The 20952-nt window shown below is 43.4% G+C and overlaps 1 protein-coding gene across 3 annotated transcripts in view; it reads right to left on the bottom strand.

The window, feature by feature from the left end:
- Window positions 1-20952, bottom strand: part of MAGI3 (membrane associated guanylate kinase, WW and PDZ domain containing 3) — a 304410-nt gene that overhangs the window by 42525 nt on the left and 240933 nt on the right. For all 3 annotated transcript variants that reach the window (XM_084853476.1, XM_084853477.1, XM_084853478.1), the window contains exons 15-16: window positions 8790-8978; window positions 608-793 (exon numbers count right to left, since the gene is read on the bottom strand). In XM_084853476.1, coding sequence (XP_084709602.1) covers window positions 608-793; window positions 8790-8978 — 375 coding nt within the window. The remainder of the gene's footprint in view (window positions 1-607; window positions 794-8789; window positions 8979-20952) is intronic.

Raw genomic sequence — 20952 nt, 5'->3', positions numbered from 1 at the left:
TCCAAATAATAGTGTTGGGTCTATCAGCACCTCAGAACACAAACCTCGTCTTTTAGGGGGAGTGCGACCCCATCTAGAACAGGTTGAGCACCACTTCCCTGGTTAAATTAAACACCTACCAACAGCACCATTATCTTATCTAGATTGAATGGCAGTTTGTTGGCCCTCATCCAGGGACAATTACTGACTCCAGACTTTGATTCAAGATCTCCACTGTGCCATCCAACTGATGAAAAGGACAAACGGAGCTGGATGTCACTAGCATACTTATGCCACTTCACTCCAAATCCCCAAATGATCTCATTCAGAGCTTTCATGTACATGTTAAAAGAGCATGGGTGGACAACATGAAACCCTGCAGGACTCCACAATATAAGTGCAATGGGGTGGAGCAGAAATCTCAGTACCACCTTCTGGAATAGACTGTCCAGATAGGAACTGAACTATTGGAATACAGTAACCTGCAACCCCAAGCCTATCCAAAAAAATACCATGGTCAATGGTATCAAAAGCTGCCAAGAGGCCCAAGTTGTCACCACATGGCAAATACAGCCTAATGCAACTTAACAGTACTACAGTAGTACAAGCATAGTGGATACCTCCTTACCTTCCTCCGCAACAACAGTGAGAGTGACAGTGTTTCCTGCATCTTTGATCAGCTGCACAATATTTTCATGGGAGAGGTCTATGATTGACTGACCATTCACTGCTGAGATTCTGTCTCCCACTTTCAGTTTTCCACAATGATCAGCTGGACTCCCTTCAATGACACGGCCGATCTTATGAGGAATCACTGGGGAATGAATAAAGCCATGTCAGTGTCTCTGCTACACATTAGGAGGCAGGCACTGTTATTATCATTTACACAAATCATTGCATGAGAACACAGTATTGTTGGCAAATCCAGGTCTTGATATTGAAATCTACACTCTGAGGATCTGCCTATACTACAAAACCATGTTGGCTTTAGAGCAGTTAAATTAACATAGCTCCTCCCAAAGACTTCTGGGAACTGTAGTTTGGTAAATATGCTAAGAGACTCCTGTAAGAGATTCTTAGCCCCAACCTCACAGAATTACAATTCCTAAGATTTCTTGGGGCAAGGGAAAGGCTATTAAGGATGCAATCCTATGCAGATAGGCAGCCACCCTCGAACTCAGCGGTGACCGCCTATCCAATGCAGGGCAGGAGATGCACGGAGGGGATCGTTCCCTCCGCGCTTCTCTTGCCCTGCATTTTTGGCTAGACAGCCGCTTTTGGCTATCTAGCCGCAGGACTGTGGACTGGGGGAGGAGGCTGCCGGTCGACACATTGGATGTGTCGTACCAGCATTTCCGCCCTCCCTGCCCCCCAGAACACCCCATTTTGGCTGCTTCGCACTCCTCTTGCAAGCACAGAGCTCGGGGCTTCTTCATGCTGCCTGCGAGGCAGCGTGGAAAGGGGGGAAAGGTCAGTTCTCCGGGAACTGAAGGTTGGTTCCTGGAATACCAGATATCCTATGGCTGTCTAGCCGCTGACCAACAGCCATTGCTCCCTAAGTTAATTTAATTAATTTAGTTAATTTAAGTTAATCTGTGGTGCAAATATGCCAAAACAGTTACTGGCATTCTTGTCCTGATCTGCAATCATGACATTTGCTGAAGGTCAACAGTACATGGAACTAATAAATTTCATACTGCATACCAAAAATATGCATCTTATGGCATGACTCATTTTGATGACAAACTAATTTTACTTACTATTTTAAAATTCGACGAATACTATTAAGGATTGACATAGTACTTTCAGGGTATTCAGTTTCAAAAATATACATCACCTTAGAAATCTTTACAATGAGGTAGATCAGTATTACTACCCCCTTTTTCAAGATGATCAAGTTAGGAGCCTAAGTATTAAAATATGAAGCACATGCTTTTAGAGAGTAAACACAATGCGCTGCTCACACAACACGATAACCCACACTCAGTGGTGAGTGTGGGTTGTTTTGAACCATGGGTTGTTTATTTAACCATGGATTAATGTGTTGTCTGAATGCAGCATGATTTCCACAGGGTGGGTTATCGTGTTGTCTGAACGTAGCCAGGATAGCTTGTTAACCACCCTGAACAACACAACAACAAACCATGGGTTCTCAAGGTGGCTTGTTTGAGAAAATTACCCATACTGCATGTTTAACAAGCCACTTTGGCTGAATTCAAATAACACAACCCATGGTTCGACAAACAACCCACATTCAACCACTGAATGTGGGTTAGCGTGTTGTGTGAACAGTATGAATTAACACCAGAAACCTTACCAAGACTAATTTTCTCCACTGTGGATTACTTCTTAAAAACAAAAAAAATCTTTTTTTTAACACAACACAACACAATTAACACAATCTGCAACAATGCTCTTGCATTCCTTATATCAAATCTATTCTTTCATCACGAGTATTTTCAGGTGAGTGTTGCTATATAACAAAAATTGAAAATCTGTCTTCAAATTATAATTGTAAGCTGTGCTTTCTCTATTTATTTATTTTATTTTATTTATTTCATTTCTATACCGCCCAATAGCCGAAGCTCTCTGGGCGGTTCACAAAAACTAAAACCAAACAACACACAATAAAACAATTTAAAATATATAGAACATTAAAACCACAATATAACAATACAACCACAATAAAACCTAGCAGCAGTACAGGAGTTTAAAATACAGATTTAAAACAGCAAAGATAAAAATTTAGAAAGCTAAAATGCCTGGGAAAATAAAAAGGTCTTCACCTGGCGCCGAAAGGAGTACAATGTAGGCGCCAGGCGAACCTCACTAGGGAGCTCATTCCAGAGCCGGGGTGCCACAACAGAAAAAGCCCTCCTCCTAGTAGCCACCCGCCTCACTTCCTTTGGCAGGGGCTCATGGAGAAGGGCCGCTGATGATGATCTTAAGGTCCGGGCAGGCACATATGGGAGGAGGCGATCCTTCAGGTAACCTGGCCCCAAGCCGTTAAGGGCTTTGAATGTTAACACCAGCACTTTGAATTGGGCCCGGAAATGGACTGGCAGCCAGTCCATTTTACTTCTTAAAAACAAAAAAAATCTTAAAGACACATTAACACAATCTGCAACAATGCTCTTGCATTCCTTATATCAAATCTATTCTTTCATCACGAGTATTTTCAGGTGAGTGTTGCTATATAACAAAAATTGAAAATCTTTCAATGTTTCTCTATGAGAAACAGTAGGATAAAGGCAATTTTAATAAAAAGTGAATTAATGAAAGAAGAGCTTCTGAATATCAACTAGAGGACTAGTGTCCTCTTGGAGGTATTCAACCAAAGGGAAACCTTGGGATGAGTTATTTCATCCCAAGGAGCAACCTTGGGATGAATTATTTCATGCTGAACAAGTAATAAGTGAAAAGCGTTGCTCCTAAAAGGTCAGACAGTGGTGGTGCTAGCCAGGAATGAATTCTATTGGCTTTGGGAGATATGTCAGTGGCAACAATTTCTTCAGAAATGCATGCCAGCGATACCTAGAGAACAGGGATCTGGCTTCTATAATGCATGCCCTGGGGAACTCCCTGTGTGGCTTACTGCAGTGTCCTCTGTGTGTGTATACTTTTGAAGAGAGTCTGGAAACTTCAGTACACAAACAACAACCCTTATCTGAGCTAGGGACTGGAATGTTTTTTTCCTTTTTTGGAAAGGTTTAATTGGTTTTCAGTCCATTTCCAGGCTAAATTCAGGTGCTGTTTCTGCCCTTAAAACCCCTGAATTTAACCACCATAACCAAAGTTAAAATAGACTTGTTAGGTCTGCTGGATACTACCTGAAGAGCTGCTAAGTAGTCTGTCACTAGAATTTAGGTACAACCCATACTTTCAAATTTCATTTTGATGTATTATGATGACACCAAACCTTCTCTACACCTAGTTATTCATACAGAGTCTACCTCCTCAGAGCAGGACTCTACAAAGTGATGAGTTGATGGCCCTATAAGTAATGAAGCTGCCACCACTATCACCCTTCTTTGTCCAATTTTTAAAGTGTAAAAACGGAAGTGCCAACACTTTTTATGCTTACCTGCCTAAAGATGCAGAATATGCAAGGGAAAAAGCCCACCTGAACAAATTAGGGGAAGGGAGGTAGTGTATAACAGAGGTAAATATTACATACAGCCCAACATTTTGTCCCATATGTGATCTGATATGCTATGTGTTGGCACGCCATACATAGAGTCTGGCATAATTTAATTAACATATCTATGTTACCTACTACTGGAGAGAAATTGAGTGATTATATGTATGTCAATTATTTCAAGATTAGTTCCAAAATCTTACTTGTTATTCATATCAAGCTGTCTGATGCATATTTATTTGTGTCTTACTTAAATAAAGGCTAAACTATGCCATCCTCCAGTCCTTTGGGATCATGTGAGTTCTCCAATAATTTCGAAATATAGTGTCTACTGGTTCAGAGTAGAACATCTCTGAACACACACATCTCAGATTCTTGGGTGAAAATTATTAAATCTAAGTCCACTGTTTATGTTCCCATCATTCTGTTTTTCCCAAACCCTGAAGTTCATCAGCAGAAAGAGCCTTGATTCTGCCTGGATCCTTGCAGCTGCTCCTACTCGTTCTATGACTAGCTGATACAGAACACCACACATATAGGCAGGTTTTTCTGTGATCCCATTCCCAAGATACTAATTATCAACCAATTCTTTGTGCCAGCTGCTTTTTTCACAAATATTGTTAGCATTCCAGGTCACATGCTTCATACTCCCAAAATTGGCCTGAATCACCTCAAAGCTTAGATGCTAGCGGAAGGCCTGAACTACTTTGAATAGCTATTGCTATTTTATTCTAAAGCATGCTTCACAGGAAAACAGATGGGGCAGAGGTGTGCTGAACTCTACTTAGAAAAACTACCAAGTGGCATTTCAAACCATGACAGTAAATCTCATGCAGTTTCTGTAAATCACCAGCAATTAGAGATTAACTTACAATTCAGGCTTGTAATTAATAGAATGGCTGCAACAAATAAGGTGGCAGATATGACTTCCAACTCCATTTGAAGATAAGCATATTTTCTCATATTTATTCTCAGTTTTATTTTAACTAACTTCATTTTGTGATTGGTGAATATGAAAGCACTACAGACTGCAAAATCATAACTGCTAATAAGACCACCTTTAACTCGATGACCTGGTTTACACATCACAACCAACTAGGGGTTAAACAACCCATAGTTAGTGCTGTGCATGAGTGAGTAAATAAGCGTGCTGCCTCCCCACCTGCTCACCACTGCTTTTCATCCAGTTTGTTGTGTTAAAACTCTAAATTGTTTCCCTCTCAATAACCCAGAGTTCCAGGTTCGCATGTTATGATGAACGATCCTGGGCTGTTTACAAAAGTGGAAATGAAGCAGAAGCAGCGAGTGGGCAGGGGGTGGCCAATCGCTTGCTCCCAACTATGGTTTAAACAACACACGGGTTGTTATGTGTGAACCAATCAACATGAATCACAGTGGCTTAATTTTAAATTGTAAAAAGGGAATTCAAGGGCACACAGTACTACAGTAAACAATACCTTTGAAGTATTCCACAAAGCCCAGAGCAGCTATTTTAGTCCTTAAGAAGTTGAAATATGTATTCAATTATTTCCCATTACTTTCTACAGAAGTTTGCTATTTTCAATAGCAGTGCCAAATATAATTCCTTCTGTTTTTGACACTATGTTTTGTATAATGCAGCATCAGGATTATACAGGAGAATTTGGCATATTTATCAACAATAATTTCCTCTCTGATGTTGTCTAGGCTCTGACTAGGCAGCATGAAAATCATATTTTGTATTTCTTGCACAGGACACATAATCTACAGCATCAAAGGGTGACAGCTCCAATTCTAATGGTTTCCATAGCAACTGCTTTTATAAAAAAAAGGAGGAAGAATCTCTGTCTCCTGACCTAGTACCAAAGCAATACTTCATTTTTCAGTCACTTGCTACTTCACTAAGTGCACTGTGACAAGATGCTTTAAATGAAGTATAAGAACAAATCATTTTAAAAAGCATAATCTCAGTCAAACAAAATCCCGGAGCTTAGTAGGGAAAACCCGATTTCCTGAGACTGCTTAAAGTCCAATTCTCTTCCTTAAGTTGGGTTCTCCCCGATATAGTTTCTGTGTGCCCCAAGCCCCACATTGACCTCAGGTATGCCAGCCCTGCCCAGGGGTGTGCCTTTCACCCTGACCCTGGTCAAGGATTGTTTCCTGTGAGTTTCCCATCCCTGCATAAACCAATTAGTGTCTCCTCAGAAGTAACTCCCATTGTGCTCAATGAGGCTTGTCCCCTGAATGCCCACATCAGAATTTACAGAGATCCCCCTCAATTGAAATGGTACTGTTTAAAGCACAAATGCCCTAAATGCTATAAAGTGCAACCTTGTGGTTCTAATTCCCTGCTGTTTGGTTTATTGCCTTAGGAAGTAACTACTTCACATCTTCGTTATAGAGATCCTGTGCAGCATCAGGTTAGAAAGGGGGCTGGTCTCCCATCCCTGTGTTCCCCCCTCCCCCGACCCTGTCTTTCCCAGCACAAGCATATGTGTGTCTCCTTGGAAGTAACTCCCATTGTGCTCAGTGAGGCTTGCTCCTGAAATGCAGGTGCATCTGGAGCTTCAGGAGAAAGGACAAATGGGGGGAGGGGGGAGCCTGAGCAGACCCTGCCAGTCAGATGACATTCACTCTAACCCCCACCCCCACCCAGATGTATGTTCTGTGAAGCGATTTTTACTGGTGTGGAGCCCTCGCTCGTGGAGCCCTGCATGGACCAAAGTGCAGCAAAGCTCATTCCATTTAAAAAATCTGGTACTCCTCCATTCGCTTCTCCTTCTGTTGTTGTGGAAACACCCCCAGGTAACCCCCAATATGCAAGAAGAGTTCTGCTTGAACATCTCTGCATCCAACCCAATTTATTCATTTGTCCTACTACACAAGGTTTCAAGATGGATAACTATATACCACAAAACAATAACTTTTAAACAAAAGAAAAGCAACAGCTAAAGCAGCTGTAACAATGAATAAAAACCTGAAGGCAGATTAAAACAATTGTAAGAAAGGAAAATACATAAAACCACAATACATTTCAAAGTTAAAAGGTCTAGGCAAATAAAAATGTTTTCATCAGGCACAGAAAACTCACAAGGATTGGTGGTAGGTGGTTTACCACAGGGAGAGCATTCTAGAGTGAAGCTGTCACAGCAGAAAAGGCCTGTTCCTTGATCACCACCTGCCCCACCTCAGTAAGCAAGGATAACCGAAGAACTGCCAAACCCATTAACGTAAATGTCAATGTTAAATAGCAGCAGTTAAACAGCAATGTTAAATGTTAAATAGCAGCAGGTAATCCTTGAGATAACCTGGTTCCAAGCCATAAAGGGCTTTATAGACTAACCCCAGCACTTTCAATGGAGCACAGAAAGACTTAGGAAGCCAGTGCCGCTTTTTAAAAAAAAACTGGTAAGATTTAATCTAGCTGCAATCTAGCTGCTATGTTTTGAGACAAATGAAATTTCCAATATGTCGGGTGCATTCTAATTTAATAAGCCAGAATTGCTAAGAACTTTGACTTATCATTCATGAGCAGCATGCTCATGAATGCTGCCCAATAGCCCCTGCTTGGCTCGTCCCACAAGCTGGAGCAACTAAACTAACCCAAAACTAACAAGCAATAGCTTTTTGGGACAGACAAACTTGGACTCCTGGTTAGTTGTTTCTCTAAAAAACCAGAGTCCGAAGCCAGGGTTTGAAGTTGGTTTTCTGTTCCTGGTTTGGTAGGAGAGCACCAAGTCTTGGTCTGGATGTAATGTGAAACCTGTGGGCTGGTTCGCATGACACAGCCATGTGATCCTGGGTTATTTCACCCACGCTAAGTCACAGCGCATACCAGGTGTGTGTGGCCACCATTTTTAATATACAATCTCTGATCGGGGTGATTGGGGTGAGTTGTGCAAACCCAGCCACCATGGGTTATATGAGTGTTAAACAACCCTCACATAAACCTACTACTTATCAAGTGTTATGCAAGGGTTGTTTAACCTTCAAATAACCCACAATGACTAGGTTTGCATGACACAGTGCAACCCCCAATCACTCTGATCAGGGATTGCATATTAAAAATGGTGGCCATAAATACCTGGCATGTGCTGAGGCTCAGCGTGGGTGAAATAACCCACAATGACCCAGCCATATCATGCAAATGAGGTCTTTATCTTTCTTGTTAGTTTCTGGTTAGTTAAGCCACTCTAGGTAGCGGGAGGAGCCAAGTGATATGGGGTGATCAGGCAGCATGCACAAGCATGCTGCTTATGAATGATAAGCCAGAATTCTGGCTTATCATTACATCTGAACACAGCCATTATCAAAGGCTGCCCTACATACAACAAGTTGCGATGGCCGGTTCTGGATGTTACTAAAGCATAGATGACAGCAGCTGTAGGAAACCATTTACCTCCTACTGTCTCCCAACATTACTAGTTGACAGTGCTGGATGTACAAATAAAACAAATGTATTATTTCCAAAGGAAGTAGTAGTATTTTAGACACTGAAGCTGTGTATGCTATAAAAGAATATGACAGGAGAAAAAGCATGTATACATTTTCAGATAAGGGGTAACTGTATGGCTACCACAGAAAACAGCCTTAAATTATTTGGGCAGTAACTGCCAAACATTTCAGATCATGGAAACAAACAACTCTAGTTCAACTACCTTGAGAAGTAAGGCTGACAACCCATAGTACTTACCACCAGGTGGTGGCTTGTGTTTTGAGGTAAGGATTACAAAACCAAATCCTTCATTCTCTTTTCGCTGCAGCACAACATCGTAGGCCTCTGGGAACTGCTTGTTGAGTAGCTCTACTCGGTTTGGCCTGGGAGAACCATTCTGGGAGGAGATGGCAACTTGAGATGACAACTCTTCTTCTGATTGTTTATCTACCATGAATACCACAAAAATAGGCAGATGAATGAATCAGTAAAAGCAATTCTTAACATGAAGAGAGATTACCAACGTTAAGCACAACCTGGCAGAACCAAGGATGGATACCTCACCAGATTCACCTGCAGTAATACTGGAGTCTAAGTCCCAGTGGATTCAAGAGATTTTATTCTGGAAGTGACTAGCCAGTGCATTACAGTGGGCCTCAGATGGTTCCATAGTGTCCTTAGGGCCAGAATGTAAAAGGCCCCAGACAACCCTAAAAAGCTCCACTGGGTGGTATATGGACGATTGAATAGAGGCAGTGAAATATTTTTTCCTTGCTGCTCTCACTGCCTTTGAATATACCTGGCCATAGGCACACACCAGGGTTCAATTGCATCCATTAGGAGTTTTTCCCCACCTGCACTCAAGCCCTGCACTCAAGCTGTTTGTTTCATCACTTTCAGCTCCAGAGTATACCATGGAGCCATGCAAGCTCTACTCTGGAGAGGGCGCTCAGGAGCTATCGTGACAACCACCTGGGTCATTTCTGCATTCCACAGGTCGACCAGGACTTCGACAGGAGCACCAGCCATATCAGCCAGAGCCCCCCATCCCTGAGCCCTCCAGAAACCATCTGGTTCATTAGCCTCTGGGGTGGACCATCTTAATAGGGCCCCCACCCTTGCAGAGGGGAAAAGTTGCTGTAAGTCTCAACGTCAGCAGGCAGTGTCTGACCATGACAAAGGGACTGATGCAAAGTCCCCCACCTTCAGAACACCATCTCCATGTCCAGTTGAGAAAAACCGGTCTAGAGTATGCCCCGCTACATTTGTTGGGCCAATGACATGTTGGGACAGTCCCATGGCTGTCATGGAGACCATGAAATCCTGAGCTGCTCCAGACAAGGTGCCCTCATTGTGAATGTTGACATCCCTCAGAACCAACAGTCTTGGGGATCTCAGCAGCACACCCGAGATCACCTCCATCAGCTCACTTAGGGTGTCTGTTGAGCAGCAGGGCGGGCGGTACACCAGCAGAATCCCTAATCTGTCCTGCTGACCCAACACAAGGTGCAAACACTCCAGACCAGTAGTCACATGGACAGGGAGCCTGCAGAGGGAGATGGAATTCCTACAGACCACAGCAACACCCCCTCCCCGGCTCTCTAGCCTTCCCTGATGCTGGATGAAGTACCCCAGGGGGCATAGCTGGGAAAGACTGACTCCTCCCTGCTCACCCACCCAGGTCTCAGTTGTACATGCCAGATCGGCTGCCTCATCCACTATTAAGTCATGAATAAGGTGGTGGGTCTTATTCTGAACCGATCTGGCATTTAAAAGCAGCATCCAGAGATCCAAAGGCAGGCTGATAGGGCAACCACCAAACCTGTGGGTACGGGGAAGACTGGAACACGGCACGGCCATTAACTGTCTGGGCTGCATTCCTCCTACCTAGCAAGTCCTCCTCCCAATGCCATATCTCCCTCCACCCGTCACTACACTGATTGCCCCCCCACTCAGTTCCCCCCAATTGGCCCAATATCCTCCCTCCCAGGCACATACTCAGGCCACCAGAAAGCCAGGCAGAGGAACAGGGTCCAGGTTCTGCAGCACTCACAGCTGGATGGTCTCTGCCCTTCCAGCAGCAGGACAGCCTTTATAGCTAGAACCAGGTTGGGGCCCTGCCCTCCCAGGCTAGGTGGAAAGAGCCAGGCAGAGAAACAGCATCCAGGTCCTTCAGGAGTCACAGGTGGATGGTCTCTGAATGCTGGACTAGATGGACCCTTGGTCTGATCCAGCTCTTCTTGTGTTCTTATGCTGGCACACAGCCCCCAACATCCAGGCCTTTGGTCCGAAAATGGTTCCCCAACCCTTCCATAAAGTGTCCTCATCTTCAGAAAACTGAGGAATTCGCTTTTTAAGGAGCAGAAATAATGTTGTTGCAAATATAATTAACCTTCTCCCAATGGTCCAGTCTTTTTATTTTCCCTCAAAATATTATTCCTTTTATCAGGGATTTAAGACTATAGTCTCATATATTCCTGAGCCTTCGAAGCAATAAGCAATCTTTTTTTGCATGGGTCCTTTGTACATGCGTAACTTTCACAGATTTCCCTCTACTTAAGGAGTGTCACTACAACAATGAGCAGTGGTGCTCTAAAGTAGATATAAGCACAAAATAATATAAGCTGGTAATACAGGCTGAGCTTCAAAGATAGGAAGTGCTTTTCTTTGATTGATCTCTTCCTACCCTTCAGGTAGCTTTCCCATGCTCAATCAGATCTCCTAGTTCTATAGCAGCCACCAGGTAAAATACAAATATAGTATGTACAAGTCTCTGATAATGTTCTATTTGCCACTTAATACATTTGCCTTCCAGTAAAGAGATTTATTAAAAGAAGGAGAATCTTTCCACCCTCTTTTCTTTACTAGTTGTTGACTTCTGCCTACAGTGGTACCAAAACACGACATAATGTTATTATGTCAACAGATTCCAAGTTTTTGGAGTAGAGAGAGCAGGTACCAGACAGATGCTTAGTGGCACTACTGGGTAACAATGGAAGAAGAAGTAGTTCATGACTATGGACAACATGGGTAGATCCCACAGACCATAGCCCCATCCATGCTGATTGACTGACAACTTGTCCCAATTGTGGAGGCTTTTCCTTTAAATATGCTGGAAACTGACTGGAGCACGACAATTCCCACTCCAGCAAGCCCTATCCCCAGCTCTGTCAGCCCTGCAACAAGTGCAGGTGGTATGGGGAAGCACAGGAAATGATGTGACCAACAGCAAACCCTGCTGAATAAGCTGCTGTTGGCCTCAACTCAGCTCCCCTCTCTGCCATGATGGGCACAACTCCATCACCCATCCAAGTACAAAACTTTTGCTTCTATGGAACATCTTGAGCCTGCTGACTCACATCCAGTTCCAATATGAAGTTGATCAATTCCACAAAGATTCCAGATGAAAACAGGTTGTATAGGTTTTATCACACTACTAAAGAACTAGTTGATTTGACTGGAATCAAGAATTTGAACACTCAGTTCTTCCAAATCTATGTTCAATCTATTAACCGTACTAGTTCCTAATTGTAGTTCAGCAGGGAGCCCACATTATGGAGAAATGTAAACATTTTTGCTATAGAATTACCAATAGAACTTTCCCCATATTTTTGTTGACTAGAGAAAGAAATCTGGACTTCCACGAATAGCTGTTCCCTGTGGTTTCGGAGAGGGGCAATGTTTAGTTCAGCAACAGCATCTCCTCTTGGTTATCAGACAGGGTCCTCCCAAAGGGAGACGTTTCCCCTCACCTTCCAGACCTTGCTTGGAGCCTGAAAAATCCTCTACATAACAAAAACTGCTATAACTTACACTTGGAGAAAATTAACATTAACAGTGCTACTGAACTTTCAACTGTGTACAATAAAGAGAAAACAAGAATACAAAAAAAGATAACCCCACCAGACTCAAACTAACTAATCCTGTGAGTGCTCTCGCCGAGAACAAGAATTGACAGTAAAATCCAGTTTTCCTTTATTTTCAGGGGTGCTAAGATGATGCCATCTTTATTTCAGTAATGTAAAAAAGCAGTGTCATCTCCGCTAGCTTTGTTGTTAGTAACTTTAGCAGGAACATTATGCGGAACTCTGCTGAACTACCTTCTGGAAAACTTGTCTGATAAATGCAGCATCAGTAGAGGAGAACATACCAATACAATCGTGTCCATACACACAGTGAGCAATAATGCCATTGGGCAGAGTCCAACCCCATGAGGATAAGCCATCCCTTATCCAGCTGGTAGTTGTTGAACTGTAAACTCACACCACCAGGAAAGATTGCCTAAAGGACTTGAAGGAAGACTTACATATACCTGTACAAAGAATGGTTTGACATGCATGGCAATATGCAATGTACAACATTTTGCTAACCAAGCTGACAAGGATTGTTTTGAATCTGACCTTGAATGAAGTGATGATAAGACTGACTTTTATGATTCGTTAAAACATTTGAGAAAACACTGCATTTCAACATTGCTTTTTTTGTGGACTTGTGAATGCAAGCATGGTATCAACATTCCGGCATAATACAAAGTATTGTCATGGAATCAGGTTCTCTTTCATTTTCATATCTCTGACCATTATTTCACTTGTCAACTTGTTTGTCACCTTGAGCTCACATTTGAACAGAAGAACTATACAGGAAAGATCTGAATGTCCCTGATAGCCATGATAGTGTGGTCACTGAACTTGAGCCGGACATCCTAGAAAGTGAAGTCAAGTGGGCCTTAGGAAGCATTACTAACAACAAAGCTAGCGGAGATGACAGTATTCCAGCTGAGCTATTTAAAATCCTAAAAGATGATGCTGTTAAAGTGCTGCATTCAATATGCCAACAAATTTGGAACACTCAACAATGGCCGCAAGACTGGAAAAGGTCAGTTTACATTCCAATTCCAAAGAAGGGCAACGCCAAAGAGTGTTCAAACTACCGCACAATTGCGCTCATTTCACATGCCAGCAAGGTGATACTCAAAATTCTACAAGGTAGGCTTCAGCAGTATGCGAACCGAGAACTACCAGAAGTACAAGCTGGGTTTCGAAGAGGCAGAGGAACTAGAGATCAAATCGCCAACATTCGCTGGATCAAGGAGAAAGCAAGAGAATTCCAGAAAAACGTCTATTTCTGCTTCATTGACTACGCTAAAGCCTTTGATTGTGTGGATCACAACGAACTGTGGCAAATTCTTAAAGTGATGGGAGTACCAGACCACCTTACCTGTCTCCTGAGAAACCTGTACGAGGGTCAAGAAGCAACAGTAAGAACCAGACATGGAACAACCGATTGATTCAAAATTGGGAAAGGAGTACGACAAGGCTGCATATTGTCACCCTGCTTATTTAACTTCTATGCAGAGTACATCATGAGAAATGCCGGGTTGGATGAATCAGAGGTCGGAATTAAGATTGCTGGGAGAATTATCAACAACCTCCGATATGCAGATGATACCACCCTAATGGCAGAAAGCGAAGAGGATCTAAAGAGCCTCTTGTTGAGGGTGAAAGAGGAGAGTGCAAAAGCTGGTTTGAAACTCAACATTAAAAAAACAAAGATCATGGCATCTGTCCCCATCACTTCCTGGCATATAGAAGGGGAAGAAATGGAAGCAGTGACAGATTTTAATTTCTTGGGCTTCAAGATCACCGCAGACGGTGACTGTAGCCATGAAATTAAAAGACGCTTGCTCCTTGGGAGGAAAGCTATGGCCAACCTAGACAGCATAGTAAGAAGCAGAGACATCACCTTGCCAACAAAGGTCCGTCTAATCAAAGCTATGGTTTTCCCAGTAGTAATGTATGGCTGTGAGAGCTGGATTATAAGGAAGGCTGAGCGCCGAAGAATTGATGCTTTTGAACTGTGGTGCTGGAGAAGACTCTTACGAGTACCCTGGACTGCAAGGAGGTCAAATCAGTCCATCCTAAAGGAAATCAACCCTGAGTGCTCATTGGAAGGACAGATACTGAAGCTGAAGCTCAAATATTTTGGCCACCTAATGCGAAGAGAAAACTCTCTGGAAAAGTCCCTGATGCTGGGAAAGACTGAAGGCAAAAGGAGAAGGGGACGGCAGAGGATGAGATGGCTAGATAGCATCACCGATGCAATGAATATGAACTTGAGCACACTCCGGGAGAGAGCGGAGGACAGGAAGGCCTGGCATGCTATGGTCCATGGGGTCACGAAGAGTCGGACACGACTGAACGACTGAACAACAGCAACAACAATCATGGCTTATTTATTTAAAATATTTTTAACCCACCTTTCAGGGCGCACTGCCCTCACAAGGCGGCTTACAATATGATACAAACATGAACATACAAACACACACACACACACTCAGCAGTAGCAACAGCTAATGATTTTAAAACACCAAATGAAGACTAGTATAAATGTATCTTCAAATGTGTTTTTTTAAAGCTAGCAGTGATGAGGCCACAACTGAGAAAGCAATCAATCAGCAATATTCCCTGGCTAATAATTTTACTGGGATCACAGACTATTAAAACACAAGATGATATAAGGAGCTCATCTTTGGATACTGGGAATCAATAAATCTATACAGAAAACTCAATCTACTTTTCTGAGAAAGATTTTTGGTGCCCCAATATGTGTGTCTAATGCAGTAACGTGACTTGAAGCTGAGATTTAGAATCATAGAATATTAGGGTTGGAAGGGGCCTATAAGACCATGGAGTCCGACCCCCTGCTCAATGCAGGAATCCAAGTCAAAGCATCCCTGACAAGTGGCTGTACAGCTTCATCTTGAATGCCTCTAGTGTGGGAGAGCCCACTACCTCCCTAGGTAATTGGTTCCATTGTCAGATTGCTCGAACAGTCAAGATGTTTTTCCTGATGTTCAGCCAGAATCTGGCTTCCTGTCACTTGAGCCCATTATTCCGTGTCCTGCACTCTGGGATGATCAAGAAAAGATCCTAGCCTTCCTCTCTGTGACAACCTTTCAAGTACTTGAAGAGCGCTATCCTATCCCCCTCAGTCTTCTCTTCTCAAGGCTAAACACGCCCAGTTCTTTCAGTCCCTCCTCATAGGGCTTTGTTTCCAGTCCCCTGATCATCTTTGTTGCCCTCCTCTGAATCCTCTCCAGTTTGTCTGCATCCTTCTTAAAGTGTGGAGCCCAGACACAGTACTCCAGATGAGGCCTAACCAGTGCTGAGTAGAGGGGAACTAGTATTTCCCAGGATTTGGAAGCGATGCTTCTATTAATGCAGCCCAAAACAGCATTTGCCTTTTTTGCAGCCACATCACATTGTTGGCTCATATTCCACTTGTGATCTACAACAATACCAAGATCCTTCTCGCTTGTAGTGTTGTTGAGCCAAGTACCCCCATCTTGTAACTGTGCATTTGATTTCTTTTTCCTAGGTGCAGAACTTGGCATTTATCTCTATTAAATTTCATTCTGTTGTTTTCAGCCCAGCGCTCCAGCCTATCAAGATCACTTGAATTCTGTTTCTGTCTTCCAGGATATTAGCTATCCTGCCCAATTTTGTGTCATATGCAAATGTGATCAGCATTCCCTGCACCTCCTCCTCCAAGTCATTCATACAAATGTTGAAGAGCATTAGGCCCAGGACTGAGCCTTGTGGTACTCTGCTTGTTACCTCTCTCCAGTCTGAGAAGATCCCACTGATAAGCACTCTTTCAGTCCGATTCTGTAGCCAACTGTGGATCCACCTGATAGTTGTTTCATCTAGCCCACTTTGAGCTAGCTTGCTCATCAGGATATCATGGGGCAATTTGTCGAAAACTTTGCTGAAGTCGAGGTATATCATGTCCACAGCATTCCCACAGTCCACAAGGGAGGTGACCTGATCAAAAAATGAGATCAGGTTAGTCTGTCCGGATTTGTTCTTGACAAATCCATGTTGGCTTCGAGTAATCACGGCATTGTTTTCAAGGTGCTTCCAGATGGATTGCTTTATCATCTGCTCCAGAATTTCCCCAGGGATTGATGTCAGACTGACTGGTCTGTAGTTCCCAGGTTCTTCCTTTTTGCCCTTTTTGAAGATAGGGACAACATTTGCCCTCCTCCAATCATCTGGCACCTCACCCGTCCTCCATGAGTTCTCAAAGAGAACAGACAGTAGTTACGAGAGTTCTTCTGCCAGTTCCTTTATTACTCTAGGATGCAATTCATCTGGCCCTGGAGATTTGAACTCATTCAAAGTAATTAGGTGTTCTTTGACCTAATTAGGTGTTCCTTGGCCTATCGATCTCAAGCTGCAATCCTGCCCCCTCAGCCTGTACTTCGCCTTTGCCAGGGAAGTCATAGACCATCTTACGGGAGAAGACTGAGCCAAAGTAGGAATTGAGCACCTCTGCCTTTTCTTAGTCATCTGTTATCGTTTTGCCATCCTTATTTAATAGCTGAATCACTATTTCTTTCCTCTGTCTTTTACTATGCATGTATCTGAAGAAGCCTTTTTGTTGCTTTTAGCATCCCTCGCTGACCTCAGCTTGTTCTCAGCTTTAGCCTTCCTGACACCATCCCTGCAATTCGGTGCTACCTGCCTGTATTCTTCCTTTGTAGCTTGGCCTTCCTTCCATTTCCTATGTGTGTCCTTCTTTGTTTCCAGGTAATCTCTAAGCTTTTTGTGAAGCCACATTGGCTTTTTCTGTTGTCTTCCGCCTTTTGTTCTTGTTGGAATTGATTGTAATTGTGCCTTTAGAATTTCGTTTTTTAAAAACTCCCACCCATCTTGGACTCCTTGTCTCATTAGAGTCACTTGCCATGGGACCTCGCTGTCAGGAGTGCTCTGGCGGCTTCTCCCAGTAGATTCCAATAGTCAACTCAAGACACGGACAAAAGGATTTCTTTTCAAAGCTTTAATCCTTTTACAACTTAATTACTCTTTCAGATGCTAATCACCAGCGACTAAGCAAGGAACAGCAGGGTAGCCTAAGTTTCAAGTAGTCAGTTGATCCCCGTTTGAAAGACAGTCACTTGAAGCCCCAGAACTTATGGGCTAGGGAGAGGTCCTCCCTCTTTCCCTTGGGGAGGCGGCCGTTGCTTGCGCGCCAATTGGGCACTACGCCTCCTTTCTGCGCCCTCCATTGCTTGTCGCTCTTTGCGTCTGCATCGAGCGTCTAAGAAGCCCCCCTCCCGCATTCCCTCACTACCCGGGTCGCTCTCTATCTCTGGAATGCTGGCAGGAGGAATCTCTGCCAGGTGCTGAGCCTGTGAGGGATGAGCTGGCCCCTCTCCCACGGATAGCTGTTCCTCCTCAGAATCCGAACTGGTCTGAGGCTATCTGGGCTCAGTTTCCACCCTGACACTCACTTCTCATTGTTCTGAGTTTATTAAAATTGGCATTCCTAAACTCCAGGGTACGCATTTGGCTACACTCGGCTTTTGCTTCCTTTAGAACCAAGAACTCAAGTATAACATGGTCACTTTCCCCCAGAGTTTCCATAACTGCTACTTTATCCACTAAGTCATTGCTCTTGGTTAGGATCAAGTCAAGGATAGCTGATCTTCTAGTTCCTTCCTCCACTTTCTGTAGGAGGAAGTTATCAGCAACACAAGTTAGGAATTTCTTGGAGGGGGCAGTTTTTGCAGAATTTGTCTCCCAACAAATATCAGGGAAATTAAAGCCCCCCATTACTACAACCTCATGCTTCCTTGAAACATTGGCTATTTGCTTTTCAAAAGTTTCATCCTCGTCTTCACCTTGATTGGGTGGCCGGTAGTAGACTCTGACCACCAGGTTCCTTTTATTCTTAGCTCCATTTATTTTAAACCAGATGCTCTCAATGGGGCTACCAAGCTCATCCTCCTGTATTTCTGTGCAGAGATATGTATTTTTAACATATAGTGCAACTCCACCTCCCTTTCTGTTCCTCCTGTTCTTTTTGAACAAGTTATATCCTTCAATTGCTGTATTCCAGTCATGGTAGTCATCCCACCAAGTTTCAGTTACACCTATCAAGTCATAATTTCCCTCCTGTATTAAGAGTTCAAGTTCATTCTGTTTGTTTCCCATACTCTGGGCAATAGTGTATAGACATTGAAGACCATGTGTTTTAAAGTCTGGCTTTCTTCTTACATGTTTCTGAAGACTATTATTGAGCGCTATTAGAGCTGTTCTCTCTGTTGTGGTGCATGAGCCTTCATCCATTGTTCCCCCCAACTTTACGTCTCCCTCCCCCGTAGGATTCAGTTTAAAGCCCTCCTGATGAAGTTCTTCATGCTGTGGCCAAACACATTCTTCCCAGCCTTTGTGAGGTGCAACCCATTCCTTGCCAACAGTCCATCTTCCAGGAGGTATAGCCCGTGGTTCCAGAATCCAAATCTCTCGTGCTGGGACCACTTTCGTAGCCAGTCATTCACCCGGAGTATTTTTCTTTCCCTTTCTGTCCCTCTTCTAAGTACTGGAAGGATGGATGAGAAAACTATATGGGCCCCAAAGTTCTTGAATTCCCTTCCCAAAGCTTCAAAGTCTGACGTGATTTCTTCGTAGCTCCGCTAGGTGGTATCATTTGTTCCCACATGGATGAGAAAAAAGGGATACGTGTCAGTGGGCTGTATCAGTGTAGGCAACCTGTCAGTCACATCTCTAATCCGTCCTCCTGGGAGACAGCATACCTGGCGAGTCCATGGGTCTTTGCGACATACTTGGGTTTCGATCCCACGCAGCAAGGAGTCTCCCACTACTACTACTCTTGTTGTTGTTGTAGGCCTTGGTTTCATTGCCTCTGCTTGACTGACCTTCAGCTTCTTCCTCGCTTTCATGCAGGTTCTCCTGTAATTCCTCCTTTGCAAGCTGTCCTCCAGTCTCATCCTCAAGTATCTGGAAATGGTTCCAAAGTTCCAGTACTTCCACTGGTGCAGAGTGGCTTGTAGTTCTTCTGCTCCTAACTGTCACCCTTTTCCAAGGAGTATCCTCTACTTCATTTTTCCTCACTTCAGCATTTTCCTCTTCTGACTCAGCTTGCTGTTGCTCTTCTAGCTTCTGGTCTTCACTTTGCTACTGTAGTTCCACCGTTCTGTCCAAGAACTCTTTGTGTTTTCTTATTCCCAGGAGGGTCAACACTCGCCGCTCCAGTCCTCTTACTTTTTCTTCCAGCAGCGTGATCAACTTACACTTGTTGCATGTGTAGGCCATGTTGATCTCAGGCAAGACAACAAACATTGCACAGACATCTGCTTTTTGGAATTGTTGCATGGTACTTTGCAATTATATATTGGCTACATCGTTGTTTATCTTCTGCTGATCTTGGCTATTTAACCTTGATCTTATGGATAATTATGCCTCTTTATGGTTGAAAGCTAGGAATAATAAAGTCAACTCAATTGGCTACTCATTACATCAATTGCTTTATTTATTTATTTATTTATTTCCAACATTTATATACCACCCCACATCAAAAATATTTTAGAGCAGTGAACAACTACAAGAATAAAACACCATGTTAAAACAATTAAAACATTTTAAAAGAAACAAATTCTAAATTTAATAAACCATGGTTGGTCACTCAAGGAAGGCCTTTCAAAACAACAATGCCTTCAGGAGGCGCAGAAAACAACACAACGTTGGCGTCTGCCTGACCTCTGAAGGCAGGGAGTTCTACAGGAAGGGGGCCACAACACTGAAGGCTCTTTTCCTGGTGGACTCCAGCCAGGCCATGGGTCCATGTGGCTTCCAATTAGATTGGAGAAAGCAAATATTTGTATCAAGCAAAGGCTACTGGAAATATTTATTTATTTAAAATATTTATTAAACATTAAGAAAGTTTAAACATAAACTGTGTTGCTTTGGCAAAAGTATTTGTTCATCAATGTATCTTGGTTTACAATCTAAGGCTGATTTGCTGCCTGCAAGGTGCTTGGCAACATTAAATATTTCCAAACATACAACATGGCTAGGCTGAATTATTTGCCATCTTCTCTCATGGAAGGATGATTTAGAGATTTACCCTGGCACTTGAGAGTGACTGAATTTGGATGATCATGAGGGGAAAAGAAGCCATCGTGGCTTCTCCTCCTGCCCCCATGCGTGCTGCACACGGACTAGTTGTTTACATAATTACCTGCGCTGTAGTGTGGGTTCGTATGCGAACCCAGCATGTGGCATGGGGGGTGGTGGCGGCTTCACACTACAACCCACGACATGCAGTAGGGTTTGTAGGGTGAGTATGAAGCCATCCCCACCACATCGAACACCAAGTTCACTGCAGCGTGGGTAATTTTATAAACAACTGGCGTGCACGTGGCACACATGGGGGCAGGGGGAGAAGCCACAACGGCTTCTTTTCCTCCTGCAATTGTCCAAACATCTCCATTCTGACCATTTAGTAGCAGTGCAATAGAAAACTACTACATGTCCATTTAATGTCAATTAAATATCATCGGAGGGCATGCTCCTGGTGGTTCCACATGGACCTATGGCCCGACTGGAATTCACCA

This window comes from Heloderma suspectum, chromosome 4 (genome assembly GCF_057233095.1).
Source record: "Heloderma suspectum isolate Gila_16-S chromosome 4, 16-S_ref, whole genome shotgun sequence".
NCBI classification, from domain to species: Eukaryota; Metazoa; Chordata; class Lepidosauria; order Squamata; family Helodermatidae; genus Heloderma; species Heloderma suspectum.
Note: the sequence above shows the minus strand (reverse complement) of the source record. Positions and strands in the feature narration are given on the sequence as shown.